At 41.6% G+C, this 24540-nt stretch overlaps 1 protein-coding gene across 7 annotated transcripts in view; it reads left to right on the top strand.

The window, feature by feature from the left end:
• The window catches only part of FARP1 (FERM, ARH/RhoGEF and pleckstrin domain protein 1), a 178667-nt gene that overhangs the window by 23118 nt on the left and 131009 nt on the right, over window positions 1-24540 (top strand). For all 7 annotated transcript variants that reach the window (XM_033147852.1, XM_033147851.1, XM_033147857.1 and 4 more), the window contains exon 2: window positions 20579-20773. In XM_033147852.1, coding sequence (XP_033003743.1) covers window positions 20603-20773 — 171 coding nt within the window. In that variant the 5' untranslated portion in view covers window positions 20579-20602. The remainder of the gene's footprint in view (window positions 1-20578; window positions 20774-24540) is intronic.

Raw genomic sequence — 24540 nt, 5'->3', positions numbered from 1 at the left:
CAAATCTGTATGTACCGGTAGTTATTTTGCATGATTTATTTTGTTTCTGCTGATAATGAGGAACAGTAGAGAGCTAATCAGGGCATTGAAGTCGTGCATTTGACCAACAGGAATCCTACTAAGTCTTGTTTACAAATGCCAGTGGCAGGCCAGAAACGTGCTTCTTGACTCTGTACCAGAGATTGTCTGGTGTATGATCAGCTAATTCAGCTGTGAAAATATTAGCCCACAAACATGAAAGAAAAGCTGGTTTCAGGAAGTAAATCCCCAGCTATTTCTAGCAGCTCCATAGTGGGGATTTATAACTAGCTAAAATTTTACAAGGCATCCTACGTAAAAATGCTGTTTGTTGCTCCAACACAAAAAATTGTGAATCAAAATGTTTGGTGGGCAGGAAACATGAGACTGGAGGCAATTGTTGAAATCATTATAAATAGCCTTACAGTGCAACCCAAACCCAAGATCCACTGGGATGAGTGAGTTCAGAACCAGTGTTGGAAACTCAGATATAGTGACTGTAACCTTGGTTTAAGGAGCCAGAATGGAATGTTGAATTGCATTAAAGTTTGAAAATACATATGCTGTACATGCACTAGTGGTTCAGAATACAGACAATTGAATTCTGGCTGCCATTCCAGTGGATGTTGGTTGATAAGTCACCTAAATGTATTGTTTGAGTTTTCGACCATTCATTGAGTTACCAACATTCGTATATAAAATGGCAACATTTACGTTTCATAAATATAAACTCTTCCCCCAACCCCTGGCATTTAATCTTCTAAAAAGAAAAAAAAGGCATTTTTGTTTTGAGGAACCTCTTCTGTATGTAATTTTTCACTGTCTTGAAACCATTCCTCTTTTCAGCCATGCCACTTCCTTGTTTAATCTTTTGTCCTGAGAGCTTACATCCTCCAAATACTTGTGGTGTCTGTTAACATGTATCACTTCCCACTCCCTCATAAATGTTTGCAGGAAACCTTCTGTTCTCGACATCATTCTAAGTGCTTTGTCATGCAATATGTAGTATTTGAGTTAGTTTATCCACAGATGGGTTGAGTTTATGGGGCTCTTGAAAGCGATTTCTTCGGCCATCCATTTTTAATTGAATGATTTCTCTCTTTTCAGTTTGTGAGCTACAATTTATCTCTTCCCTTAAATCTTTTAGGAAGTCTTTCTACCTCCCCCCCCCCCCCAATAACCACTTTATTGGTTTGCTTTGTTCTTTTGTCCTCAATCTTCTCCTTTTGATAGGAATTTGAAGAGTGTGAGGCTATTTCCCCTCTGGAATCTATAAATTTTATAGCAATGATTTACCTTTATAAATGGGTTCCTTTATTTTATTTTTTTCCAGCGGAGATTAAAAGTGCAGGTCAGTTAAACTGTGGAATATGGAGGAGAGAAAGTACATGCTGGAGCGCTTTTTACTCATAAAATGTCAGATGCCATTAAGGTTTGCACTTTTGTGTTGTATGAGCGGCTTGCAAACAGATCTGTCCCTTTTATGATGTGGTTGTATTTGTTGCTGATGAGATCATTTGACGCCTTTTCAGATAAGCCTAGCTGTTCAAAAAGGGATGTCAAAAACTTGTATCTTGGTATCTCCTCACCTGGAAAAGGCATGCTGGCTTGGAGCCCAACTCTCCTTCTGTGAATGGAGCAGGCCTTTCCAACCTCCCTCTCCTCTGCGGCCTCCTGGGCATAGCTGTCAACTTTCCCCTTTTTTAAGGGAAATTCCCTTACTCCGAATAGCATTCCTCACAAGCAAAGGGAAAAGTTGACAGCTATGCTCCTGGGCTTCCTAAAATCAAATCCTGGGGATTGTTGTCTTGTTGGGGGGAGTGGGCAGTCAGGAGGACGGCAAATGGAAGGGGAGTTTGAAGAAATCATACCTATTCTTAGGGGATGGCCCAAGACATTTTGGCACCTGAGGCAAACCACAAAATGGTGCCTCCCTCCTCACCAGGGAGGAAGGGGTGAGCCTTTACATAAGATGTACATAACATGCACAGTTACAGGTAGGTAGCCGTGTTGGTCTTCCATAGTCAAAACAAAATAAAAAATAAAAAAAATTCCTTCCAGTAGCACCTTAGAGACCAACTAAGTTTGTTCTTGGTATGAGCTTTCGTGTGCATGCACACTTCTTCAGGTACACTGAAACAGAAGTCACCAGAGGAGAAGGGGTGCAAAATGTGCCTGGCACTTGGCTAATTTCGAACATTGGGAATAAGGGGAGGGGATAAAGATCTAAATCGGGACCTGCTGCCCCTTTGGATTCTGCTGCCTGAGGTGGTTGCCTCACCTTGCCTTGTGCATGGGCCGGCCCTGCCTACCTTTTACATGAATGGAGGGGAAACTCAGGGTTCAAGCCTTTGTTTTTCCAAATCTAAATGAATGGACTGACTTAACTGCTTTGGCTTCTTGCAGTTTTACGCTATTTCCAAGCTTTTTTAACAAGGCTCCTTAGTGAGCAGGCCTTTGACAAATACTACTGAATTGAAATACTGTTTTGGCAGACTTTGAAACTGCAACAAGTTATAGGCAGCTTTGTGTGCTACCATTTCTTTCCCACGGCATTACTGTGGTATCTGAGAACTGAATAGGAATATTGTGTGTGCTTCGTTTTTCTTAAAGTAGCATTTTTGCGGCACCAGAGCATGAAGTTTGGATTTCCTCCACTTGTCAATTTTTTACTGGAATATGTTAATGGTGACTTCATTCTTCCTGCCTCCTCTGCAGACTGGATTCTAGAAAAATAGTATCACCATGGCATTGGCTATTGAATGGGGAAAGATTGTTTATAAAGGGGGATGAGGCTTAGCTTTAAAAAATGTGTTTTCCAAAGTGGGTACCACCTAGGGTTGAAGAGAGGAATTGTAGGAGTCAGAGGTGCATAGAAATATACGGGTTGGATGCAGACTAACTTTGTTGAACATAGGACCCATTGTAGTTAGTGGACCAAGTTAGTCAAAACTTCACTGAAATCCCATTGATTTTGATGGCCAGTTAGTTCAACTGACTTAGTCTGGGTCCACTCCACGTTTTTCAATTCTTCAAACTCCTTCCTCCTTTGCCGCCCTCTCTTTCGTTTCTTATTTACTGGTAATTGTCTCCACGGCTATTCTTCTTTTAATTCACCTTTTCTCTCGTGCTTGACAGGATGAATATATGTGTTGGTTTATTTGCTTGTGAGACCCTCATTTCCCCCGCACCCAGATCAGCCTTTGAAACTCCCATTGTTCTAGGCGCATTTTGCGACAGGGAATTTCATTAGTGTGAGCGGTTTCTTAGCTCTAGCAGCAGTACTGAGCCTAAGATTTCAGATTAAAACTGCCACTGCTGGAACGAAAGGAGGACCTTTTTCTACCTCCCCACTTCCAGCCACACTCTAAGGACTAGAGAAGTGACCCTTAAAATATTATTACGGGGTTGGGCAGGGGAAGTATGGCTTTGTTTTTTTGCAGTCTTCAGATGAGGACTAGACCATGTGAAAAATGAATATAAGATTTTAGCTGCAGTTTGTTCATTTTCAGCTTTGTATTCTTGCTATAAAAAGCACGCCTAGACATTCCATTGTGGTGCCCATAACCTAGGTTTAATATGCCATTTAGCTCCTGTCTTTCATACCTATTTCTAACACTGAACCAGATTCTGCCTCCTCTCTTTTAATGACTTCATTCATAGCTACTGTACCCTGAAACTATCCATAAAGTAAGAACCATGTTGAGCATCTATATAGCTATCTCTATATCTCTATCTCTATCTATCTATCTATCAATCTGTATCATCTATATCTATATCTATTTGTCTGTATCTCACTTGCACAATACAAGCTCTGTTAATGTGCAGGAGTTGAAAGCTTCTGCCATTATGTGCAAATTCCTGTCCTAAACTTAAAAATGCTTTTCGTAAACTGCTTCCATAGGATGGATTGATATTTCCTTAGAGCTGAAGAAGGTGGCTTGAAAGGAGGATTGTTACTCATGATATGCGTGCTAGTCCAACTTTACCCCTCTAGTGTCAAGAGTGAGCCAACAGTAAATCACGCTAAGTTAACTCTTTATTACCAAAACAGGGCCTGCTCAGGAGTGCCAGGCCTAATGAGCACAGCAACTCTTCTTTGTTAGTCTTGCCCCTATGAGGCAGCTGTGGAGAATGAAGGTCCCCACCTTCGCACAATTGCCTTAAGTATCCTCCTCACTTGCGTCTTTCCCAAGCAATCTGAGACTGTGCCTGCATGTCTGTCGTTGCTCCTCTCACTTTATGCCTCTTCTGGTTCTGGGAGACCAAGGGGGAGGGGAACTTGTTGCAGCAGGAGGGGGAGACACGCATGCCTCTTCACCAGTCTGACTCATCTCTGCCTCTCAGTCCTTCTCATCTCCTGCTTCTGATTCTGGACTTTCCTCTGCCACGAACTCTCCCAGCTCACCAAGCCCTGTTACCTCTTCAGCTTCCGACACCACCTCCAAGTCTTCTCCCTCCTCTTCCTCTGACCACTTCCCTTGGGAGTTCCCCAGCTGGTTCCTCCCACCATTCCTCTTCGTCCAACCAGTCCATGATACCTAGTAAATATATTTTGTAGTTTTTATATTTTGGAAACTTGGTTGAACAGGGATCTATAGCATGCTCTTTCTCAAACCACATTCACTTTTCTGAAAACTATTATCTGTATACAGCTTTACATTCTTGGCCTGTGAGTTTATGAATCTTGATTTTTCTTTTGGCTTTGTCTCTATAATGTTCAGAGAACTGCGCTGTCTAATTTTGTTCTTTTGTGCATGGGTGGGAGGTGGGTATAGATCAGAAGGTGGAGAACAACTTTGATGCTAGAGTACTGAGAAAAATAATTGTCTATTTAGTCTGTAGTATGACAGCTGTGTTTATCCAAAGGATGCTGGCATATTTTGAGGTCAAATATTGCTGGTAAAATGTGTGCTATTTTCCAGGAATCCAAAGGGAATGCTAGATGCCTCTGCCTGATTAGACATTTTGTTTTACACAGTGTGTGGGATGGAATACCAGACTACATGGAACATTTAATTTAAGGACCGGGGGCTTACCTCATTGTTTGAAGTGCTTCCTTGTCCTCAACCTATGCAGCAAAGGGGAAGAGTTAGGAAGCTTTCACATTTGCTTTTAGTTAACCCTGGTTAAAACAAGCCAACCATGGTTTCTGAAGCTGGCTTATTTAAACTAACCATAATTAATGTTAACAATAGTTCCATAGGTTCAATAATATCTGAAGCCACAGTTATCTAAAAGCAGAAACGAAAGCTTCTAAGCTTCTCCTCTTGGCTATATGAGAAGGGAAGAGAATAAGTCTAGGAGGAGGCTAGGTTCGTTCATGTCTTGCTATACCACAGTTCAGCATGAGGTCCAAATGGAGCCAATGAGATGCAGTAGGGATCTCCATGTTACTTTTGAGTGCTATTTCTAAACCCTTTTAGAGGATGAGACTCTAATGAGGCCATTGTGTGCCGTAGAATCCTGTGAAAGGCCCTAGATTATGCTGGAGTAGCCAATTTTTGCTTCCTTAGAATTATGCTTTCTGAACTTGAATCTGTTTTCAGAAAGGTAAAGTGCCCTGCCAAAGCCAGTGCGAGTGCTTAGCAGTGGGAGAAGCAGCACTTTTTGCTTGTTTGTAAAGTTGAATGCAGGTGGCGCTGTGGTCTAAACCACAGAGCCTAGGGCTTGCCGATCAGAAGGTCGGCAGTTCGAATCCCTGCAACAGGGTGAGCTCCCATTCCTCAGTCCCTGCTCCTGCGGACCGAGCAGTTCGAAAGCACGTCAAAGTGCAAGTAGATAAATAGGGACCGCTCCAGCGGGAAGGTAACTGGCGTTTCCGTGCGCTGCTCTGGTTCGCCAGAAGTGGCTTAGTCATGCTGGCCACATGACCTGGAAGCTGTCTGCGGACAAACGCTGGCTCCCTCGGCCTATAGAGTGAGATGAGCGTGCAACCCCAGAGTAGTCTGCGACTGGACCTAATGGTCAGGGGTACCTTTACCTTTAAAGTTGAACTAAAACCAGTTCACTCCTGGACTAAATTGATCATCTACCCTTGTATATGTTGCAACATTTATGTGTGCAAAATTGGACAGTAGTAGAGCATGTAAAGAAACAACCACCCTTGTAGGTTTATTTTTTATTTTTTTTACAGTGCTTCACATCTAAAAAACAACAACTCCTCTATCATCTTAGGAGATATTTCTCACTGAAGCTGTATATGTAGGTTTCCTACAAATTCAACATAAAAGATAGCACGTTGCCATTTTGGATTACGGTAGCTTTATTCCTCTTAAATGCTGCATTAAAATGGTCCATTCGTAGTAACTCTTGCTCTCCACTTCAAGAATTCTTTCGCACCATTAGCAATGAAAATGGACTACTGTTTGAGTTACACGTCGTGTGGCTGACCTGAACATCTAATATATCAAATTAACCCTTTGAAATGTGCTGCGATTTGGCATCACTGTTCTAGCAGCAGTGATTCGCACTCCCTGCTTTACAGCCTTGTTGAATCAGCAGAACCTCAGTAGCCTACACTCAAACTCACCAAAAAATATCCCACTTAGCATGCAGTATTGTAATGTAGTCAAGAATAACTGAAAGCTGTTTATTTTCCATCTCAATTAGCTAGCAGCTAATTTTGGTACTTAAGATCCTGGTTTCCGTTTCCGTTGCCTGAAACAACTGTAAACTTAGATCTGCAGCAATGCCAAGTTAAAACATAGCACCGTGGGCGTATGCCATTGTGAATTTGGTACAACCTGTGCCATCTGGCAAGAAATGAAAGTATCTTTCCTGAATATTGAATAAGAGCATTTGTGCTCTTGTATAGTACTGGAATATACATGTTGTTTGTTTTGTCTTTTGGCTATATGTTAAAATAGGAGGGATTTTTTTTGGGGGGGGGAACCCTGTATGAGCATTTTTATCAATACATCTGATGACTTTCCATATTGTATCTAATGAAATGGGCTCTATTCCATGCAAACGATAAAAGCCTGCTGAACCACGCCAATGGCCCATCAAGTTCAGTATCCTGTTCTCAAAGAGCCCTATGTGAAGCTTGCAAGCAGAACATGGCATTTTCTCCTTTCTCTCTCTCATTGCACTGTTGTCCACATTCTCCTTGGGGACTGGGCACACTTGTCTAGATTCTTCCACAATTCCTTCATTGATGCCTGGAAAGAAATCTGATTACTTTACTCATTATGCACATCTTACTTGGCTTTCACATTAAAGAGTGTGTGTGTGAGAGAGAGTGAGTACAAAATCTTCCAGCTGGTACAACAGTTTTATTTATTTAAAAAATATATGCCTGTGTTAAGACATTCTTGTAATTCAGTGTTGGCCAAACTTGAGTCTCCAGCTGTTTTTGGACTACAACTCCCATCATCCCTGGCCCCTGGTCCTACAAGCAAGAGATGATGGGAGTTGTAATCCAAAAACAGCTGGAGACCCAACTTTGGCCAACACTGGTGTAAATAATAATAATAATAATTTATTATTTGTACCCCGCCCATCTGGCTGGGTCTCCCCAGCCACTCTGGGCGGCTTCCACCAAACATTAAAATACATTTAAAATATCACAGTTTAAAAACTTCCCTAAACAGGGCTGCCTTCAGGTGTTTTCTGAATGTCAGGTAGTTGTTTATTCCCTTGACTTCTGATGGGAGGGCGTTCCACAGGGCGGGCGCCACTACCGAGAAGGCCCTCTGCCTGGTTCCCTGTAGTTTTGCTTCTCGCAGAGAGGGAACCGACAGAAGGCCCTCGGCACTGGATCTCAGTGTCCGGGCTGATTGATGGGGGTGGAGACGCTCCTTCAGGTATACAGGACCGAGGCTGACTTGGGGGAACGGGGGGACGGGAAGCTTGCCTAAGATTTCACAGAAGGCACACCTTGGTTTTCACAAACCAATGGTGAATCAGTCAAATCTTCGCAATGATAGCACATGGGTAATATTGGTTACTCAGCTGATTGAAAGTGGAACTGTAAGATTCAGATGAATACATTTTCTTGTAGGTCCATTGCACTTGTAGAGATTCAATGTTGTTGTCAATTGGATTTTACACTGTGAAGACGTGTGCATGCACATGAAAGCTCATACAGTACCAATAACAAACTTAGTTGGTCTCTAAGGTGCTACTGGAAGGAATTTTTTTTGTTTCGACTATGGCAGACCAACTCGGCTACCTATCTGTAACTAGAACTAAATACAAGCATAGACATACTTTGAATAAGTGCCAGAAATCATTTGGATTTGAAGCAGCCAGTAAGTGCAGTGAGAGTTCAATGTTTCTGGAGAGATAGGAAACTAAAAATACTTCCTCTTTTGAGCTACTAAATATTGATCCTAGGTGCCAATACGTTTTAAAATAGCTTTTATTTTTATTTTTGTGGATTCATTTCAGAGTTAACCAGAGTCTAACTTTGGACGAATGCCGTTTTTCTAATTAGACGATGAAAAATGTTCTATGCTGTGCACAGTAGGAAAGTAGGGCAGTATTCTTGAAACATCCAAACAAGCAAATGTGGAAGTTAAAATCATACTGCCAATCAAAACCCAGCGGGGATTCTTTATGCAGCCTCTTCTAAAGCATCTGTTTTTTAGTTTTTTATTTTATAAAGGCAAATCTGTCAAGCCTTTCATATTTGCTCCTACATGATGAGTGATGACACTGGCTTAGCTGATAAATTTTGGTTCTTTATCTCTCCTCTCGCTGTCTTTTGCACAGATAATCAGTCCCTTCACTTAACACTGCTTGGCTGTTTGCCACTCATTTTCTCCCATCGTTGTTGCCACCCAAATGCATAGCTTTACAATTACACCACAATATCTTTTACCTCTATGACTCTTTTTAAAAATAATAAAAAATCTAAGGTTTTGCATGCTTTGCCTTAAAGCGCCAGGGGTGCCCAAACTTTTTTCAAAGAGGGTTGAAGTTTTTTAGGGTTGAAATGGTTTAGTTTTTCTCCCTCCCCCCGACCTTTTTTTTAGGGTTGCAGTTGTTGAGCTTTTACCACAAAGTTGTTGAGTTCTTTTTAGGATGGAATAAATAAACAAACTGCCATGGGGGCTGGATAATACCTGCCAGGAGGCTGGATTAGGCACCAAAAACGGACCTTGGACATGCCTGCCTTAAGCACTGATGAGTACTGAAATGCCTGTCACCAACCAGAAGAAGAAGAAGAGTTTGGATTTGATATCCTACTTTATCACTACCCGAAGGAGTCTCAAAGCGGCTAACTTTGTCCTTTCCCTTCCTCCCCCACAACAAACACTCTGTGAGGTGAGTGGGGCTGAGAGACTTCAAAGAAGTGTGACTAGCCCAAGGTCACCCAGCAGCTGAATGTGGAGGAGTGGAGACACGAACCCGGTTCCCCAGATTATGAGTCTACCACTCTTAACCACTACACCACACTGGCTAACCAGTGTTAGATATTCACATATATAAGCTAATGGGGAAAGACCCTGCTGTTGGGAAAGATTGAGGGCACAAGAAAGGGACAACAGAGGATGAGATGGCTGGACACTGTTCTCAAAGCTACCAACATGAGTCTGACCAAACTGCTACCAACATGAGTCTGACCAAACTGCGGGAGGCAGTGGAAGACAGGAGTGCCGGGCGTGCTCTGGTCTATGGGGTCACGAAGAGTAAACAACAACTAAACAACAAGAAGCTAATGGCACCCCAACCCCAGGTTATGTTTGGCACAATGGAATGTCAAGGTACCATTTCCCACCCCCCCATCACGTTTATTGTTGTTGTTTATTGTCCAGTCATGGCATCTTAACCTAGCTCTCAGGGTTGTTGCAGGAAGGGGGTGAACCATGTATTCCTTGGAGAAAATGGTGGGATACAAATGCCATAAATAAGCTCTTCTGCTTACCTGTTTAATGAAACTGGAGGGGCCAGCCAGATGGCGAGATCCAGAGATCTCCATGTGGTTGCAATTGCATCCACGCCACTCGCTAAATGTGCCTGGCACCTGGCTAATTTCTATCACAGAATTCATGACGAAGCGAGGGAGGGCAAATGTTTTTTAGGAGAGAAACTTCCATCCACCACCCCCCTCCATGAAGTCCCCAGTTAGCAGAGGATAGGGTGACTAAGGTCTGAGGTTTAGGGAAGGGGCCGGAGTTGTGTTTTGCATTTATATTCCATTCCAGAGGACTTGCAGGTTGCCTTGGCAGCACCAGTCTACTATGTGACCCCCCCCTGCCCCAATCTTCTAAAAATTCCATGAAGCTCAAAATATATTGGCAGCTACCTGTTCCTTCATCCGTGTTGTACAGTGAACAGTAGTCACATTTCCAGTTTGGGTCAATATAGAATGCATGGTTGTGTGGCAGTGTTAGGAATTGGCTATTGGCGTGGGCCCAGTTGCGACTACATGGGAGATTTCCAGGTGCCAGGTTGGTGACCACCTTTTAAAAACCTCTGCCTTAGTCCATAGTACCATTTCCACTGTGTGCGTTTCTCCTTTTTGCATACCGGGACAAGTGAATTATTGCAAGAGCAAGCTACAGTCAAGCAATGTAGTTGAGATCATAGAATTGTAATGTTGGCAGGGACGCCGAGGGTCACCTAGTCCCAACCCGCTGGCGAACAGCCATTCCGTTGTGGCGACTGTAACTTAGATTTAAGATGCCATTTGGCACTTAGCTTACATGTCTGAGTTCCTAACACTGGTGTGCGGCCAGCAAAAAGAGGTAGATTGCTTGCTTTGCTGCAGAAGACTATGACAGCCAACACTGAGTTCAACTGAATTGACAGAATTGGCCGTGCTACATTCATATGTGCTCCTTTCTCTCGTTAATAATGGCGATGTAATATGCCATGTACTTGGGTAGTTTGAGTATCTATATCAGGCATGTCCAACAGGTAGATCGTGATCTACCGGTAGATCACTGGACGTCTGTGGTAGATCACCGGTAGATCAGTGGCTCCCTCCAAAGAAGCTAAAACACTTTGGCTCCCCTAGAAAAGCTCAACATCTTTGCCCTACACCCCTAAAATGACCTGAACCACGAAAAATAGGGCTTTCCTTCCGAAAAAAAGCTCAATGTCGCTTTCCTCTTCCCTAAAGAAGCTCAACAACTTTTACATGAACCCCCCAAAACAGGTCTTTCCTTCCTAAAAAAAGGCTCAACAACTTTGACCTGAACCCCCCAAAATAAGGTAGATCACTGCCAGTTTTTAACTTTGTGAGTAGATCACAGTCTCTTGGAAGTTGGCCACCCCTGATCTATATGTTCAAGATGGGTGCGCGGATGCGAAGGCCTTGCTCTGTAACCGCTTGACCGGTTGCCTTCAAATTTGGACACAACATTCCTTGGCCGTATGGGAAGGTTCTTAGGTAACTAGGTTGCAAAAATAGCACACCTTTCCCCGGTAAATTTGCGAATTTGTGCAAAAAAGCACCCTCCAGTGGATGTCAAAGGAACACATGCTTTACAACAACAGACTTCAGAAGGGGGGGAGGGGGAGCAGAACTTGAGGTCGCCTCAGTCAATAGGCTGTTGGCGGGGGAGGGGCTGAATCAACCTTTAGCTACCACCACCATAACAACTCCTTGCCTCAGGCTCGGCCAATTCCCATTTTAAAACAAGTGAGCAACAGACACGAGAGTGTGGAGGTGACGGAACAAATCACAGCACAGGAGTTCAACAGAACAACCTGTGGAGAGCCAGGCGAAACCGGGGGGTGGGGGTGGGAGGAACCGGAGAGAAGGGAGGTAGGAGATCAACATAGTTTCGGAGTGACCACGGATAGTGCAGGGGAGGGGAATAAATCCGCGTGAGTGGGAGGAAGACAAAAACGGGGGGAGGGGGGACTGAGAGGAGACATGCAGAAGTTCATCAGGATAAGCTGTGGGAAACCAGGCGAAAACGGGAGGGGGGAGACTGAAATGGGGCACACGGAAGTTCGTGGGGATAAGCTGTGGGAAACCAGGTGAGAATGGGGGGGGGGGAAAGAGCCACAGCAAGGCGTGGCTGGGCCAGCTAGTTACATATATACTAGAAAGGTGGGATACACATATTTGCAATAAATGAGCAAGCAAAATCTTTCTGGGTATTGAAGCTAATCATGTCACTTTTTGGAAGTGACTAGCAAGGGCTCCTTACCTTTTCTGTTATTTATGTCTCATTAGTAACCTTGAGGCTGAAGTACTGTAATGCATTTGTCGAAGGGCTTCTTGTTATTGCCTGGAAGCTTCAGCTGCTGGGAACATGTTGACCTGCCTCTTGGCAAGGTGAGCACCACTGTGAGCATTTTCTAGCAGAGCTGTGGTTCTCTGGTGAATTATGTGTTTCAGGCACAATACAAGGAGCTTTTTTTATTTTTGTTTAACTTGAAAATCCTCTTGCCCTTTTGTCTCATCCTGATCTCTTAAGAATGAAGCAGCAAAGGTTTATGCATGACAGACTCATTCTTGGGCTTCTGAGGTGAAAATGGAGGGAACGCTCTATGTATCTCAACTGTAAAGTCCATTCATAAGCTGTGCTCAGGGTAAAGTTTTGTGGGCACCTATAGATACGGGTTAACCATGGTTAATCGTTTATGGTTTGTTTGGATGGAAACAAACTACAAGCCAAGGTTCAAATGTTGCAACAAGCTGACTTCCGGCGAGGACGCCATGCTGGGCGGTCGTGGGTTGCTTCGGTAGCGAGGCGACCCAGGCCAGCCCGGGGGTTGGAGCCCTGCTACCGCACAGCGGGGCTCCGATAAGCCGTGGGAAGAGCGTCCCACGGCTTGGGCTCTCCAGCGAGCCCACTATGGCGCTGAACTCTTCTCCCGATCCCCTTGTAAAAGGGGAAAAGGAGTGAAGAGTCCACAGCGTCGGGCTGTGGAGGCATTGCCCCAACCGGGCGGCGATGCGGCGGTTGCCGCCTGCATGAGCGCGTCGTTCTACCTGTTTTGCATTTAAAAGAAGGAAACTGGAGGCCGTGAGTACGAAGTTAATTGGCTTTAAAATTTATGGCATTTGGCACTCCAGCAGGATCGTAAAAAAGGAGCCCGTTCCTCCTCCCTTTGCTGATCGGAGAAGATAACATTGTTGTGAGCTGCTGCTGCAGTAGTGGATACAAAGTTTCTATGGAACTTTTAACAAGTGAGACTGGTTGAATCCCCGTTGGGGAAATTAAGAGTTCGGAAATATCTCTTTTTGGAAAATGATGGACTGCATTCTTTTTACCCTGACCCGGGGGAAAATGGCGGCTGAAAATTATAGTTGAAGATGGAAAAGTACTGAAACTTGATACCCTATGCCTACTTCTACCATGCTTGGTTTCGTTTTTAAACTGGCGTTAGACTCTGAATTGACTCATGAACAAAGGATTATTCTTTTGAAATTAGAACTGTTAAGCCAGAAATTAATTTTGCTGAACCAGGATCTTGAGGAAAAGTTATATATTACAGGAAAGACCTTTGCTAAATTGGAAAAAAATCTTGCTGGGGAACTTGAGGAAATTTTTGAGAAACAAAGTACAGTGACTGCGCAACTCCAAGAAGCTGAAAGACCCTATTGGTGTGAGAGACCTAGGGTTGGAATACAATTTATATCCAATTTCTGGGGTGGGAGCCCGGAAATGATGGGCAAAAGACTTGTGAAACTACAATTTCAAGATGAATGCAACTGTGAAATGGAGATGCTGGAAGATGAAGATATGAGTTTCCTGGAGCCCCCTGCAAGGATATTTATGGACTGTGTCTGGTCTGTTGGTTTCAAAGGAAAAGAGGACATTCTGGGTAATGTTGTGGTAAAAAGATGGAGAAATGTCGGGGAAGCGACCCCGAGATTGCGAAGGAAAATGGTTAGAAGAGGGATAGGGTGAGATTATTTAAAATATAAACAGGACGGCTCACCATGGTACCCTGAAGTCAGTGTGTTAAGAGTTTAAGATTTTGAACTAGTGAAGAGATATTGGACATGTTTATTAGCAGCAGTTTAAGAAAATAAGATGTAAGATTGGAGCTAAGAAGTAATAGGTTATATCATGAAGTTAAAAATAAAAATTAAGAAGTTTGTTTGTTATTATGAACATTATTTGTAATAATTGAACATTAAGAAGTTTGTTTAGATAATTTTGATGATTTTAAATTTATATATGAGAAGTTAGATGTAAGATTGGAGCTAAGAAGTAATAGGTTATATCATGAAGTTAAAAATAAATATTGAGAAGTTTGTTTGTTATTGTGAACATTATATGTAATAATTGAATATTAAGAAGTTTGTTTAGATAATTTTGATGATTCTAAATTTAAAGATGAGAAGTTATCAAAGTGGATTGGAATTGGAAACAAAGGAGAGAGGACGGGGGAAGTCATTTAGTAAGATTTGAAACAAGAATTTTTTTTTTTAAGATGAATAAGAAATATTGGTGTTTGTTTTGTTGTATTTGTTGTTGTATTGTTGTTTTGTTTTGTTTGTATTATGTGGAAAACTAATAAATTCTTTATAAAAAACAACAACAAATGTTGCAACAAGCTGGACCCTGGCTTGTTTCCTAGCAGCGTGACAACAACAGATGTGAAATTGTGGAGTGAGAACTTTTCAGCAGTGTGTATCAGCACACTATGTGTCCACATTAAATCATTTTAAGCATATGTTCAGAGTGATGCGCAAATCTGACCAGTGGCTGGTCCAGTGGTTGGGGGGGGGAATCTAATCCTGCCTTCTCTCCCTGCTTTTAAGCTAGATTTAAATGAATTAATTAAATTAAATTTTAAATAATTTAACAGGCAACTACTGTATTAGAAATGTTCCTGCACATGGTTCTTAACAGCAGCACTTCAAATCTCATTACATTTTAATACAATCTTTGGATTACTTTAAAAATTCTTAAGTAGCACAATCATTGTCTTTCCTTACTTAAATTTTATTCCACTTGCTCATAGCATGACTGCTTCTTTAGTTTTCCTTGTTGTTTCTAATGACCCTTAAACCTTGGACAATAATTAATTAAGGCCTCAGGTGTCTTACATTTCTCCTGCATGCAGGGTTTGAAAATAGCAGGGCACCAGGGGTATTTCGCACTTAAAAGATTCTCCATTTGCAAGCACCTCAAAAAGTCTGCGTGCCATTTTTTTTCCCAACCTGCCTGACACTCAATGATTACTGAAATGTATGTGCTTTGAAAGCCTCAAAGTATATTTTAGGGATAGGCTATATGTTAAGGAGTTGAACAATAAAGAGTAGAGTGTTTTGAAAACTGAAGCATGGTACCAATATTTTTATTGTAAACACCAAATTAAACCTGTATTAAACAATTTCTGTTTAAAAAATGTGATATTAACAATGTGTCACTTACGTGAATTGCGTATTGGTTCATGCTTATCAAAATAATAAAAGGTTTTCCACACCCATACCCACACCCAATGGCAACTAGACATTCTGTTTTGGCGCCCGCAACCCAGGTCGCAGGAGCCATTGTGCTCCTAGCTTTTCTATCCCAGTTTCTAACACTGCCTGCATGTCTGTCTTCCTCAAATTTCTTTTCGGCTTGAATCCAGGAACCCACAAATACGGTTGCCACAGTTGCCATGGTGACCAGGAATGTAATCCTGGCAGCCAGAGCTGGGATGGAGTACTGAGAAAAGAGAAGTCAGTATTTTGCCCTTCTGTATTTTGAAACTGCTAGCAGCTTTCCCCATTAAGCTCCGCTAAACTGTGCTGCAAGACTGCTGTGTCTTTAATTCTGCCCACTCCCTTGCTTTACTCCAATTGAATGTCTGAAGAGGAGCCGGCAAGTGTTTCTACTTCCCATTTCTCTGCAAGTGTTTGTTGGCTGCTCTCTGCTGCTCTCTCCTAACTTCTCCACTTCAGGAAAGCCATTTTGCCTTGTCCAACCTCCCCCACTCCCTCCGTTTCCTTGGGACTTGTCTGTTGCAGAGACGGCTTCCAGCTGGCTTCCATCACTGGATGAAATCTCTCCCCACCACTTACTTTGAGAAAACACCAAACTTGCTCCAGTTGCTTGAGATCCAGTTACAAAAAAAACAACCCAAAGCAAAAAACCAGTTTATGTAGAACAAAAGTTGCTAGTTTCTGTGCAGAATTTTTTCCTCTTTGCTTTGTTCTTGAGGGGGGTGCGTTCGTTTTTTGTGAAAAGCGGCTGGATAGGAGTTGGAGGGTATAAACCAGGACTGAAATCTTTGGGCAGAAAGGCTGTGTTTTGTAGTTGTTTACAGTATACTTTCAAGGGATTGGGGGGGAGTGTATTATTTCTAAAAAGAGGAGGACAGGGACTTAAGCCTATGGAAAACCAATCCATTGGCTGTTAAGCAGTTCTCTGTAATTCTGTAGGTGGTGAACTGATCTTGCTCTGTGGAAAGGGAAGGGAATTCTGTATGTGCTCAGAAGCACTTTTAGTATTTTTCCTCTGGGCAATATATATAAAAAAACTCTAGCTGCTAAGCTACAGACCTTTGTTGTTCTTTCTATCCCTGTGTTTCTCCTATGTGTTTAACATCATACTGAGCTGGATAACTATTCCAGTACATCAACTCCTGAAGAATCCTTTCTTTGTTTAGTTGGACAAAATGAACGCCTCTGGGGAGAGCAGCCCTTGCATAATGGATCTTTATAATGTAAACTTGCTCTGATGGAAATTTATTAGTATCCATCCATTGTTTGCCTTGAGGTTGAAACCTCAAATGAGGAGAGAGAAATTAGGAGACTTCTGAAGGCTGTGTAACTACACCAAAAAACCCTTAAGCACCGCAAGCTGCCGGGGGGGGGGGACTTCAACCAGAGCACCCCCTTTGCTTGATTTGATCCATAGCATTGGATGAATGGCCCAGGCACTGATGCCAATGACAGAGTTAGCTTTGCAGAAACGAAGTTGTGCAGAAACTGGACAGAGAAACTGGTCCTCATTTTGTATGCCGTAACAACTTCTCAACTTGACTACCCTAAAGCGCTCTTTGTGTGGCTGGACTTGAAGATGAGAAGGAAACCTCAGCTAGTCCAGAATATTTTGTTGTTGTTTGGGCCCTAGGCACGGAGCATATTACACCAGTTTTGTGAGTGCTCTGTTGGATTCTTGTTCATTTCAATGCCAGATTCAGGGTGGTGATATTGACCCTTTAAAGCCGTAAATGGCCTGCGTCAGGAATATTTGAGGCGATTACTCCATGAACTACCCAAAGAATTAAGATATCCCTATTGCAGGTGAGATAATAATCTGGTAGAAACAGCATTTGCTGTAGTTGCCTTCCTCTTGAAGGAAACATTCTGTCTTTACCCAGCATTGGACTCCTATAGAAGATCAGCTGAACCCTTTTATTTTACAGTGGGGTATTACGTAATTGTCTACTTGACTGTTTTGCTTATTTTTAATTTGGTGGCAAAGAAACTCGGAACGGCAATTGCAGTAAGTAGTTGCAGCCAAAACTGTGCCCCTTCTACGGAGGGCAGAGTGAGGCCACTGTCTCTCCGGTTTAGTTTCCGGTTTTCCACACCCACACCCAAGCTGATTGGTACTGTACAATGCTGCTCTTTAATCTCATGTTGCCACACGGCCACCAGACCCAAGACTTGGGGCCTTGCTTCCCTTCAGGTCCTCTCCCAACAGTAGCCACTGGGAGGGCATGCATTTTCTCTCCCAACCCTCTCAATTATAGGAAGAGGAAGATCAACCAGAAGTCTCTGATTCCATGGTTCTTTGTACATGGTGGTTGATCTGGCCTACTCCAGACCTTAAGAGAGGATTAAATCTGCTAGGATCAAGGAATATAAATGTCAGTTGTTCACTTTTCTCTGCATGAATTTGTAGCCTTCACCTGATACTTCCCTAGGGACAATATGGGAAGAAAAAACTCCTATCCCATTAAGTGCCTGTCTTTGGAGCATTCTGAAGCATGGAGGTTTTGGGGATTATATAGTGCAGCTTTTTTCAACCTGTTCCCCTCCAGACATTTTGAGGCCCAACTCTCAGCATCCCTGATCATTAGCCATGCCAGCTGAGGCTGATGAGGGTTGTACAGTAGTCCGAAACAGCTGGAGGGCACCAAATTGGCCCTTGATAGGCATGCCATTGTTCCAGTGATAACCTTATTTGCTGCCCCAGTAAAACAAGCAAATATTTATTCCTTTGCTTTGTGTGTCATCAGCTTTAATAGCAAGGCAGAAGTTCATTCTAGCTTGTTACCAAATTGACCAGGAGTCTCTTCTGTCTGTGTTAATTAAGCAGAAGAGAACAAAATAACCCATAGAAAGCATTCCTTAGTTTTCCAAATTAATAATTGATTTGTTTACAAACAATGCAAAACTTGAAAGTATTTCTAAAGAGATTCTGTAATAAGATTTTTTTTAAAAATCGTCCTACATATCTTGGTATACTAAGGCAGAATTCTTGACTTTGGTGCATACTACAGAACTAATCTGTGTGTGCTGAATTACACCAAATAAGCATCTGTTGCCACATCTAATTTCTAGGACTATACAAAGGATGGACAGTAGCAAGGTCCACAAAATTTGGATGTACCTGGTAGCCAGCTGGAACCTTTGACTTTCTACCAATTCACAGGTCCTGCTCTGAACAGGAGAGTTAAGGTTCATTGGAAAACAGTTTGTAAAACAAACAAACCACTGGTCTGTTGGTGGCCAGGGATTCCCATATCAGCATGGGTGGCATTAGTGCTTTCAGTGTTGCATTATTTAGGCTGTTAAATTCACATGCTAATATGAAATATTGAATAACATTGAATTAAAAAAAACAGCAACAAGACATTTCCTTTCTGCCGTTCTCCCCTGCTTCTGATCCCTGGAGATATGACTGTGTTTAAAATGACTGGAATGGCTGGGTCTATTATTACTGTATGTTTGTTCAGCCAGAAAGTTAAATTCCTGTTCCTCCTGTTTTGTTACATGCTTGTTAATGATCATTGATCAGGGCATACAAGTCCAGGAGAGATGGAAAGGCAATTACCCAGCTAAATAAATAGATGGTAGCAGCAGATTCAGTCTCAGGACTCAGGCTGTTAGAAGAACAAAAGAAAAGAGTGGAATAAAAAATAATAATATATATAGTTTGACAGATCAGACTAAGGGCCCTTGCATTATGTATCAAACAATAAAGCAACAGAATTTTTTAAAAAAGGCAAGATCTGTTGCATCGACAATTGGCCTTTCCATGGAAGATAGAAAAATGTGAGATTGCAAAAGAATTAGAAGTTCATTTAAAGTTATGTCTTTGAAATAGTTTCCTATCCTTGAGTTTGCTTTCAAGTGTGCAATAATAAAAGGTGGGGCGTTTTCTTCCAAAGTGATGTAGCAATCTTCCTTATTTGGTTATGTTCCTTTATGTGAGGGGGGAAGGCATGAAAAAGGCAAGTTTGATTATTTCCATTACTGCTTAAGTTTTTCTGAACTAATTCCAAGTCTGGTGCAGTTTGATTCTAGTTGTATCCCATCTACCTTTCCGTTGGACCTGTTCGGCATATACAGGTGAAACTCGAAAAATTAGAATATTGTGGAAAGGTTCATTTCTTTCAGTAATTCAACTTAAAAGGTGAAACTAATATATGAGATAGACTCAAGGACATGCAAAGCAAGATATGTCAAGCCTTTATTTGTTATAATTGTGATGATTATGGCGCACAGCTGATGAGAACCCCAAATTAACAAATTCAACTTTGGGGTTTTCATCAGCTGCACACCATAATCATCACAATTATAACAAGCAAAGGCTTGACATATCTCGCTTTGCATGTCATGAGTCTATCTCATATATTAAACTCCAGTAGCTAATGAAAACAATTGCTTATATAAATGGACTTTTCCACAATATTCTAATTTTTCGAGTTTCACCTGCATATCATTTAATTGTTTCAGGTTCTGATCAGTGAAGACATGGAACTTTTCCTAGTTAAATCGCATTTTGAACAAGTAGTAGTTTTTGCTCATTTAATTTTTTTGCACATGTTGCATCTAGAATTATGAGTGAACTTGGCCACACAGAATTGCAAACAATGCAATTGGTGAAAGTGAAGATATTTCCTCCCTCCAATTACTGCTTAGCTTGTCTACGAATTTAATCCGTTCCGAATGCACATTCGTAGGTCGAAAAATTCGTAAGTCGAAAAAAGCGATTTCCCCATAGGAATACATTGGAAACGAAAAATTCGTAAGTCGAGTAAACCGCATCTAAAATTCATAAGTCAAGTAAACCCCATCTAAAACCGGCAACGGATGTCCTTCGGCTGTCGAAAAATTTGTAGGCATGCGGGCACTTCTTTCATTCATAAGTTGAAAAATGCGTATGTCGAGTAATTCGTTAGTCGAGGTACCACTGTACTTATAAAATGAATAAACCAAGACTGTAGTCATTACACATTTCCTAAGTCCCGTTGAAAATAGCGGGACTTACTTCTGATTAAACCTACAGTGGATTGTACAACAACAGCAAGATACTAGGGGGTTCAAACACCATTTTAAAAAATATGCTATGAGGACAGATACCATACAAAATGGTGTGAAGTAGTACATTCCTGTGTGCATTATTGTCTTCGAACAGTTTTATGTAATGTGGCTTCATATTTTCTTTCTTTCTCTCTCTCCCATTAACAGATATAGAAACTAGCTCCTCCAAACATGGGTGAATTGGAGCAGAGAGCAACAGCAGGATCCCGGTTAGGAGTTCAGGAAAATGCCGGGATCAGTACTTTGGAACACGGACAAAAATTGCCCACAACCCCTACAGGAAAACTTATTTCTATCAAAGTCCAGATGCTGGATGATGCACAGGAAGCTTTTGAAGTTCCGGTAAGATGATTTTCATTGCCTGTGGTTTATTGCTGCCTGGTTACAATTTTATAGCGCACAATATTACTTTAGTATTTTGTGTTTAATGTACACATGGGTTGAAATTGCAATGAGGATCGAGTTACCCATTGTATTTCTCATAGAAAAGTGTACATTTTAAAGGTTGGTATTATGTTGCATTGTCCTCCATTTTAGGAACCAACACTTTAATCATAGACAGTCACACCAAAATACTAGGATGCAAATTAATTAAATTATCTTAAATGAAAAGGTTCTTTAAAAAAACCCCACACAATTAGCTCCTTTGACAATCTTGGAGTGGAATCCCTGTTCTTTTTAATATAATACTTTGTGTTCATAAATTGGCTTGTTTGTTTCCATTGCCTCGACAAAGGTGGTTACATAACACTTCGGTTATCTGAGGACCACTTCTTACAAAACTCTTAGTTATTTGGGCACTGATAACAAAGCGCACACATTACGAATTAGTTCTGAATGAAACATGCGCTGAGCTGGAAAGGACTGACCTGCTTCCTTGCCGTTCATGAAGACAAGTGGTGATTGCAAGTCATGTGTGGTCCTTATATGTAAAGGGGCCAAATATGCTTCTATTACGTTATTTATACAGAACAAAATAAAATAAAAAATTCTTTCCAGTAAGTAGCACCTTAGAGACCAACTGAGTTTGTTCTTGGTATGAACTTTCGCGTGCATGCAGGTATCTGAAGAAGTGTGCATGCACACGAAAGCTCATACCAAGAACAAACTGAGTTGGTCTCTAAGGTGCTACTGGAAAGAATTTTTTATTTTATTTTGTTTTGACTATGGCAGACCAACACGGCTACCCACCTGTAACTGTTATTTATACAGAGAATTCTACAGAATCATTCTAAGCACAGTTCTGATTAACAGGTGGGGAACCCTGGAAAAATCATTGGATGCGGTGCGAATTTATGATGAAGCAGAGGACTTTTTTTTGTTCCTTTGTTTCTCTTTCTCCGTCTTTCCCCAATCATGTCATAGTGAAAAAGTGAAGAAAAAGGAGAAATGTACCCCCCCCCCATTCCCTCGCACTGCAACTGTTGGCAGGGTTGGGGAGGAGCTGCAGTTTCTTGTGCTGTCTCAGCTGAGCTCAGCCAACTCAAATCAACTCGCTCCTGCATAGAACTAGTCCCACATATTGCCCTGTGGAAATGCTCTTGACTTGAACTAGTTCAGGAGAGTTTGGGTTAATCCCAACATGTTCTGCAAAGGTAGTTTGACACACACACCCTCCATATTTCCCAGCACTTCACATCTAGACTACCTGTGTTGACTAGATAGGGTAAATGATATAAAAGCATGGCTGCAAGTTTGGTCTCCTTAATAATGTCTAAATGGTGAAAGCATGCTAGTAACAGATTGATAAATGCCTTCCTTAAATGTTTTGGTTCGAGGAACCAATGGAGTGTACGGTTTTCAGATTGGTTAGCATGGTTCTGAATGTCTGGAATGCTAAGAAGAGAACTCTTTCACTCTCTCTTTAGCTGGCTTACGATGTGACCTTAGGGCAGTTGATTAGCCTTACAGGATTGACTTTCCATCTGTTTCAAGGAGGGATTTGCCCTGTATCAGTGCTGTCGTTTTAAGGCATTCCTCCTCATTTTTGACATGAGCAGCCATGAGGTCCCGTTACACAGTTGGCTGATAACACCCAGTCTCAACCAGCAACGGAACCAACAGCACAAGAACTGTAGAAATGAAAGCTAATATAGCAGTGACAACAGGATTTCCAGGATATGGCTTCACGAGGCCTATGAAGTTGCTCACACTGTTCAGACTGAAAAGCAAGTCCAATCCTGTTGTTCAGTAACAGATGGAGCTGCTCTCTCACTGTACATTTCGGCTTGCTTGCTCGCAGTGTTAGGAACTGGGATAGAAAAGCTAGGAGCCAAATGGCTTCTGGGACCTGGGTTGTGGGCGCCAAAACAGAATGTCGAGTCGCCATTTGGGGGGGGGGACGGCAACAATTTTTATTTATTATTTTGATAAGCATGAACTAATACACAAGTCACATAAGAGACACATGGTCAATATCACATTTATATCAGAAATTGTTAATACGTGTTTAATTTGGTGTTTACAATAAGAATATTGGTACCATACTTCAGTTTTCAAAACACTCTACTCTTTATTGTTAAACTCCTTAACATATTGTCTATCTTTAACATGTACTTCGGGGCTTCAAAGCACATACATTTCAGTAATCGTTGAGTGTCAGCCAGGCACAAAAAAAGGACACCCAGATTTTCTGAGGTGCTCGCAAATGGAGAATCTTTGCACCTGGCGCCCTGCTGATTTTGAACTCTGCTTGCTTGCCTCCAGACTGCTAGTTCTGACTACCACGCAGGGATTCAGTGCATGAAGCCTGTGTTTTCACTGATGGCTTCCTCACAGACTGTATTACACACCATGGACTTGCTGACACTGATTTGATTGGAAGTAGGATGGCAATGCATTACCCGAGGTCAACGCTTTCTCCTTTCATTAAAGCTTGGGGAGATGTTAAATTGTATTAAAAGAAATAGCAGAAGTGCTAGTTTCCTAGTTTTCCTGTCGGATACGGGTGGTTTTTAATTATTATTTTGTTCCAGGGGTTTACAGCTGAGTGTGAGAGAAAGTTAATTACATTTTCTTTATTCTGCTTATGGGTAAAATAAAGGGATTCACGGAGCTCGTAGATTATTAAATACATTGGCTGGTTGATCTTCGTTACTCTCCTCCACATCCCTGCTCTTTTTAAAAAATAAGTTTAAGATTCAGGAAAGTCACAGCTTTCTCTATTTCCCCCTGTATAATATTTTATTTTACAATTTAAAATATTCATTAAACAACCTTAAGATGTTAATGACTTCTCTTCTTCTCTTTCCATGGTTCAATTTGCATATCATAAATCACTGCATATTTTACATAAACTAAACCAGGCATAGGCAACCTTTGGCTCTCCAGATGTTTTGGCCTACAACTCCCATGATCCCTAGCTAACAGGACCAGTGGTCAGGGATGATGGGAATTGTAGTCCGAAACATCTGGAGAGCCGAAGGTTGCTGACCCCCGAACTAAACCATTCAGTATTCCATTAATACATCCATCAAAACTTGTTTACTGTTGAATTTATCTTAATGCTGCCATCGTTTTCAAGTATACAGTCCCCCCCCCCCAATATATTCAATAAACATTTTCTTGTTAGGTCAGCAAGCTGTTCATATTCTATCAGTTTAAGTTGCCATTCTTCTTTAGTTGGGACCTCGCTCATTTTCCATTTTTGGGCTAACGAAACACGGGCCGCAGTAGTAACATATATAAATAGCCTTTTTTTTAACTCCAGGGAATTTCCATTTGAATTATCCCCAACAAAAAGGACTCTGTTTTTTGTTTTTTGAAAAGTACTTTTAAACATTTTTAAAAATTCAATAGAAATTATTTCCCAATAAAAAGTCACAGCTTTCTCCACCCTCTTGCATAGCTTCTCCCTTCTTTGCATAGCTCATGTTGGAGACATTTGTACTCTTCATCCTCCAATATAGGCATTGGACTGTCCAATTTGGACCCAAGATAGGTCAAGGCAGTATACAGTTTTCTCCCAATTTCATCTGGGGTTTGTGTTGGCTGAAACACTTAATGAGGATATTGTACCGCCCTGGGATCTCTTGATGAAGGACAGTATACAAATTTAATAAATACAATAATAATAAATAAACGTGTTCCTAGCATCTCCTGCCTGCCTG

Source organism: Lacerta agilis, chromosome 4 (genome assembly GCF_009819535.1).
Source record: "Lacerta agilis isolate rLacAgi1 chromosome 4, rLacAgi1.pri, whole genome shotgun sequence".
Classification (NCBI taxonomy): Eukaryota; Metazoa; Chordata; class Lepidosauria; order Squamata; family Lacertidae; genus Lacerta; species Lacerta agilis.
Note: the sequence above shows the minus strand (reverse complement) of the source record. Positions and strands in the feature narration are given on the sequence as shown.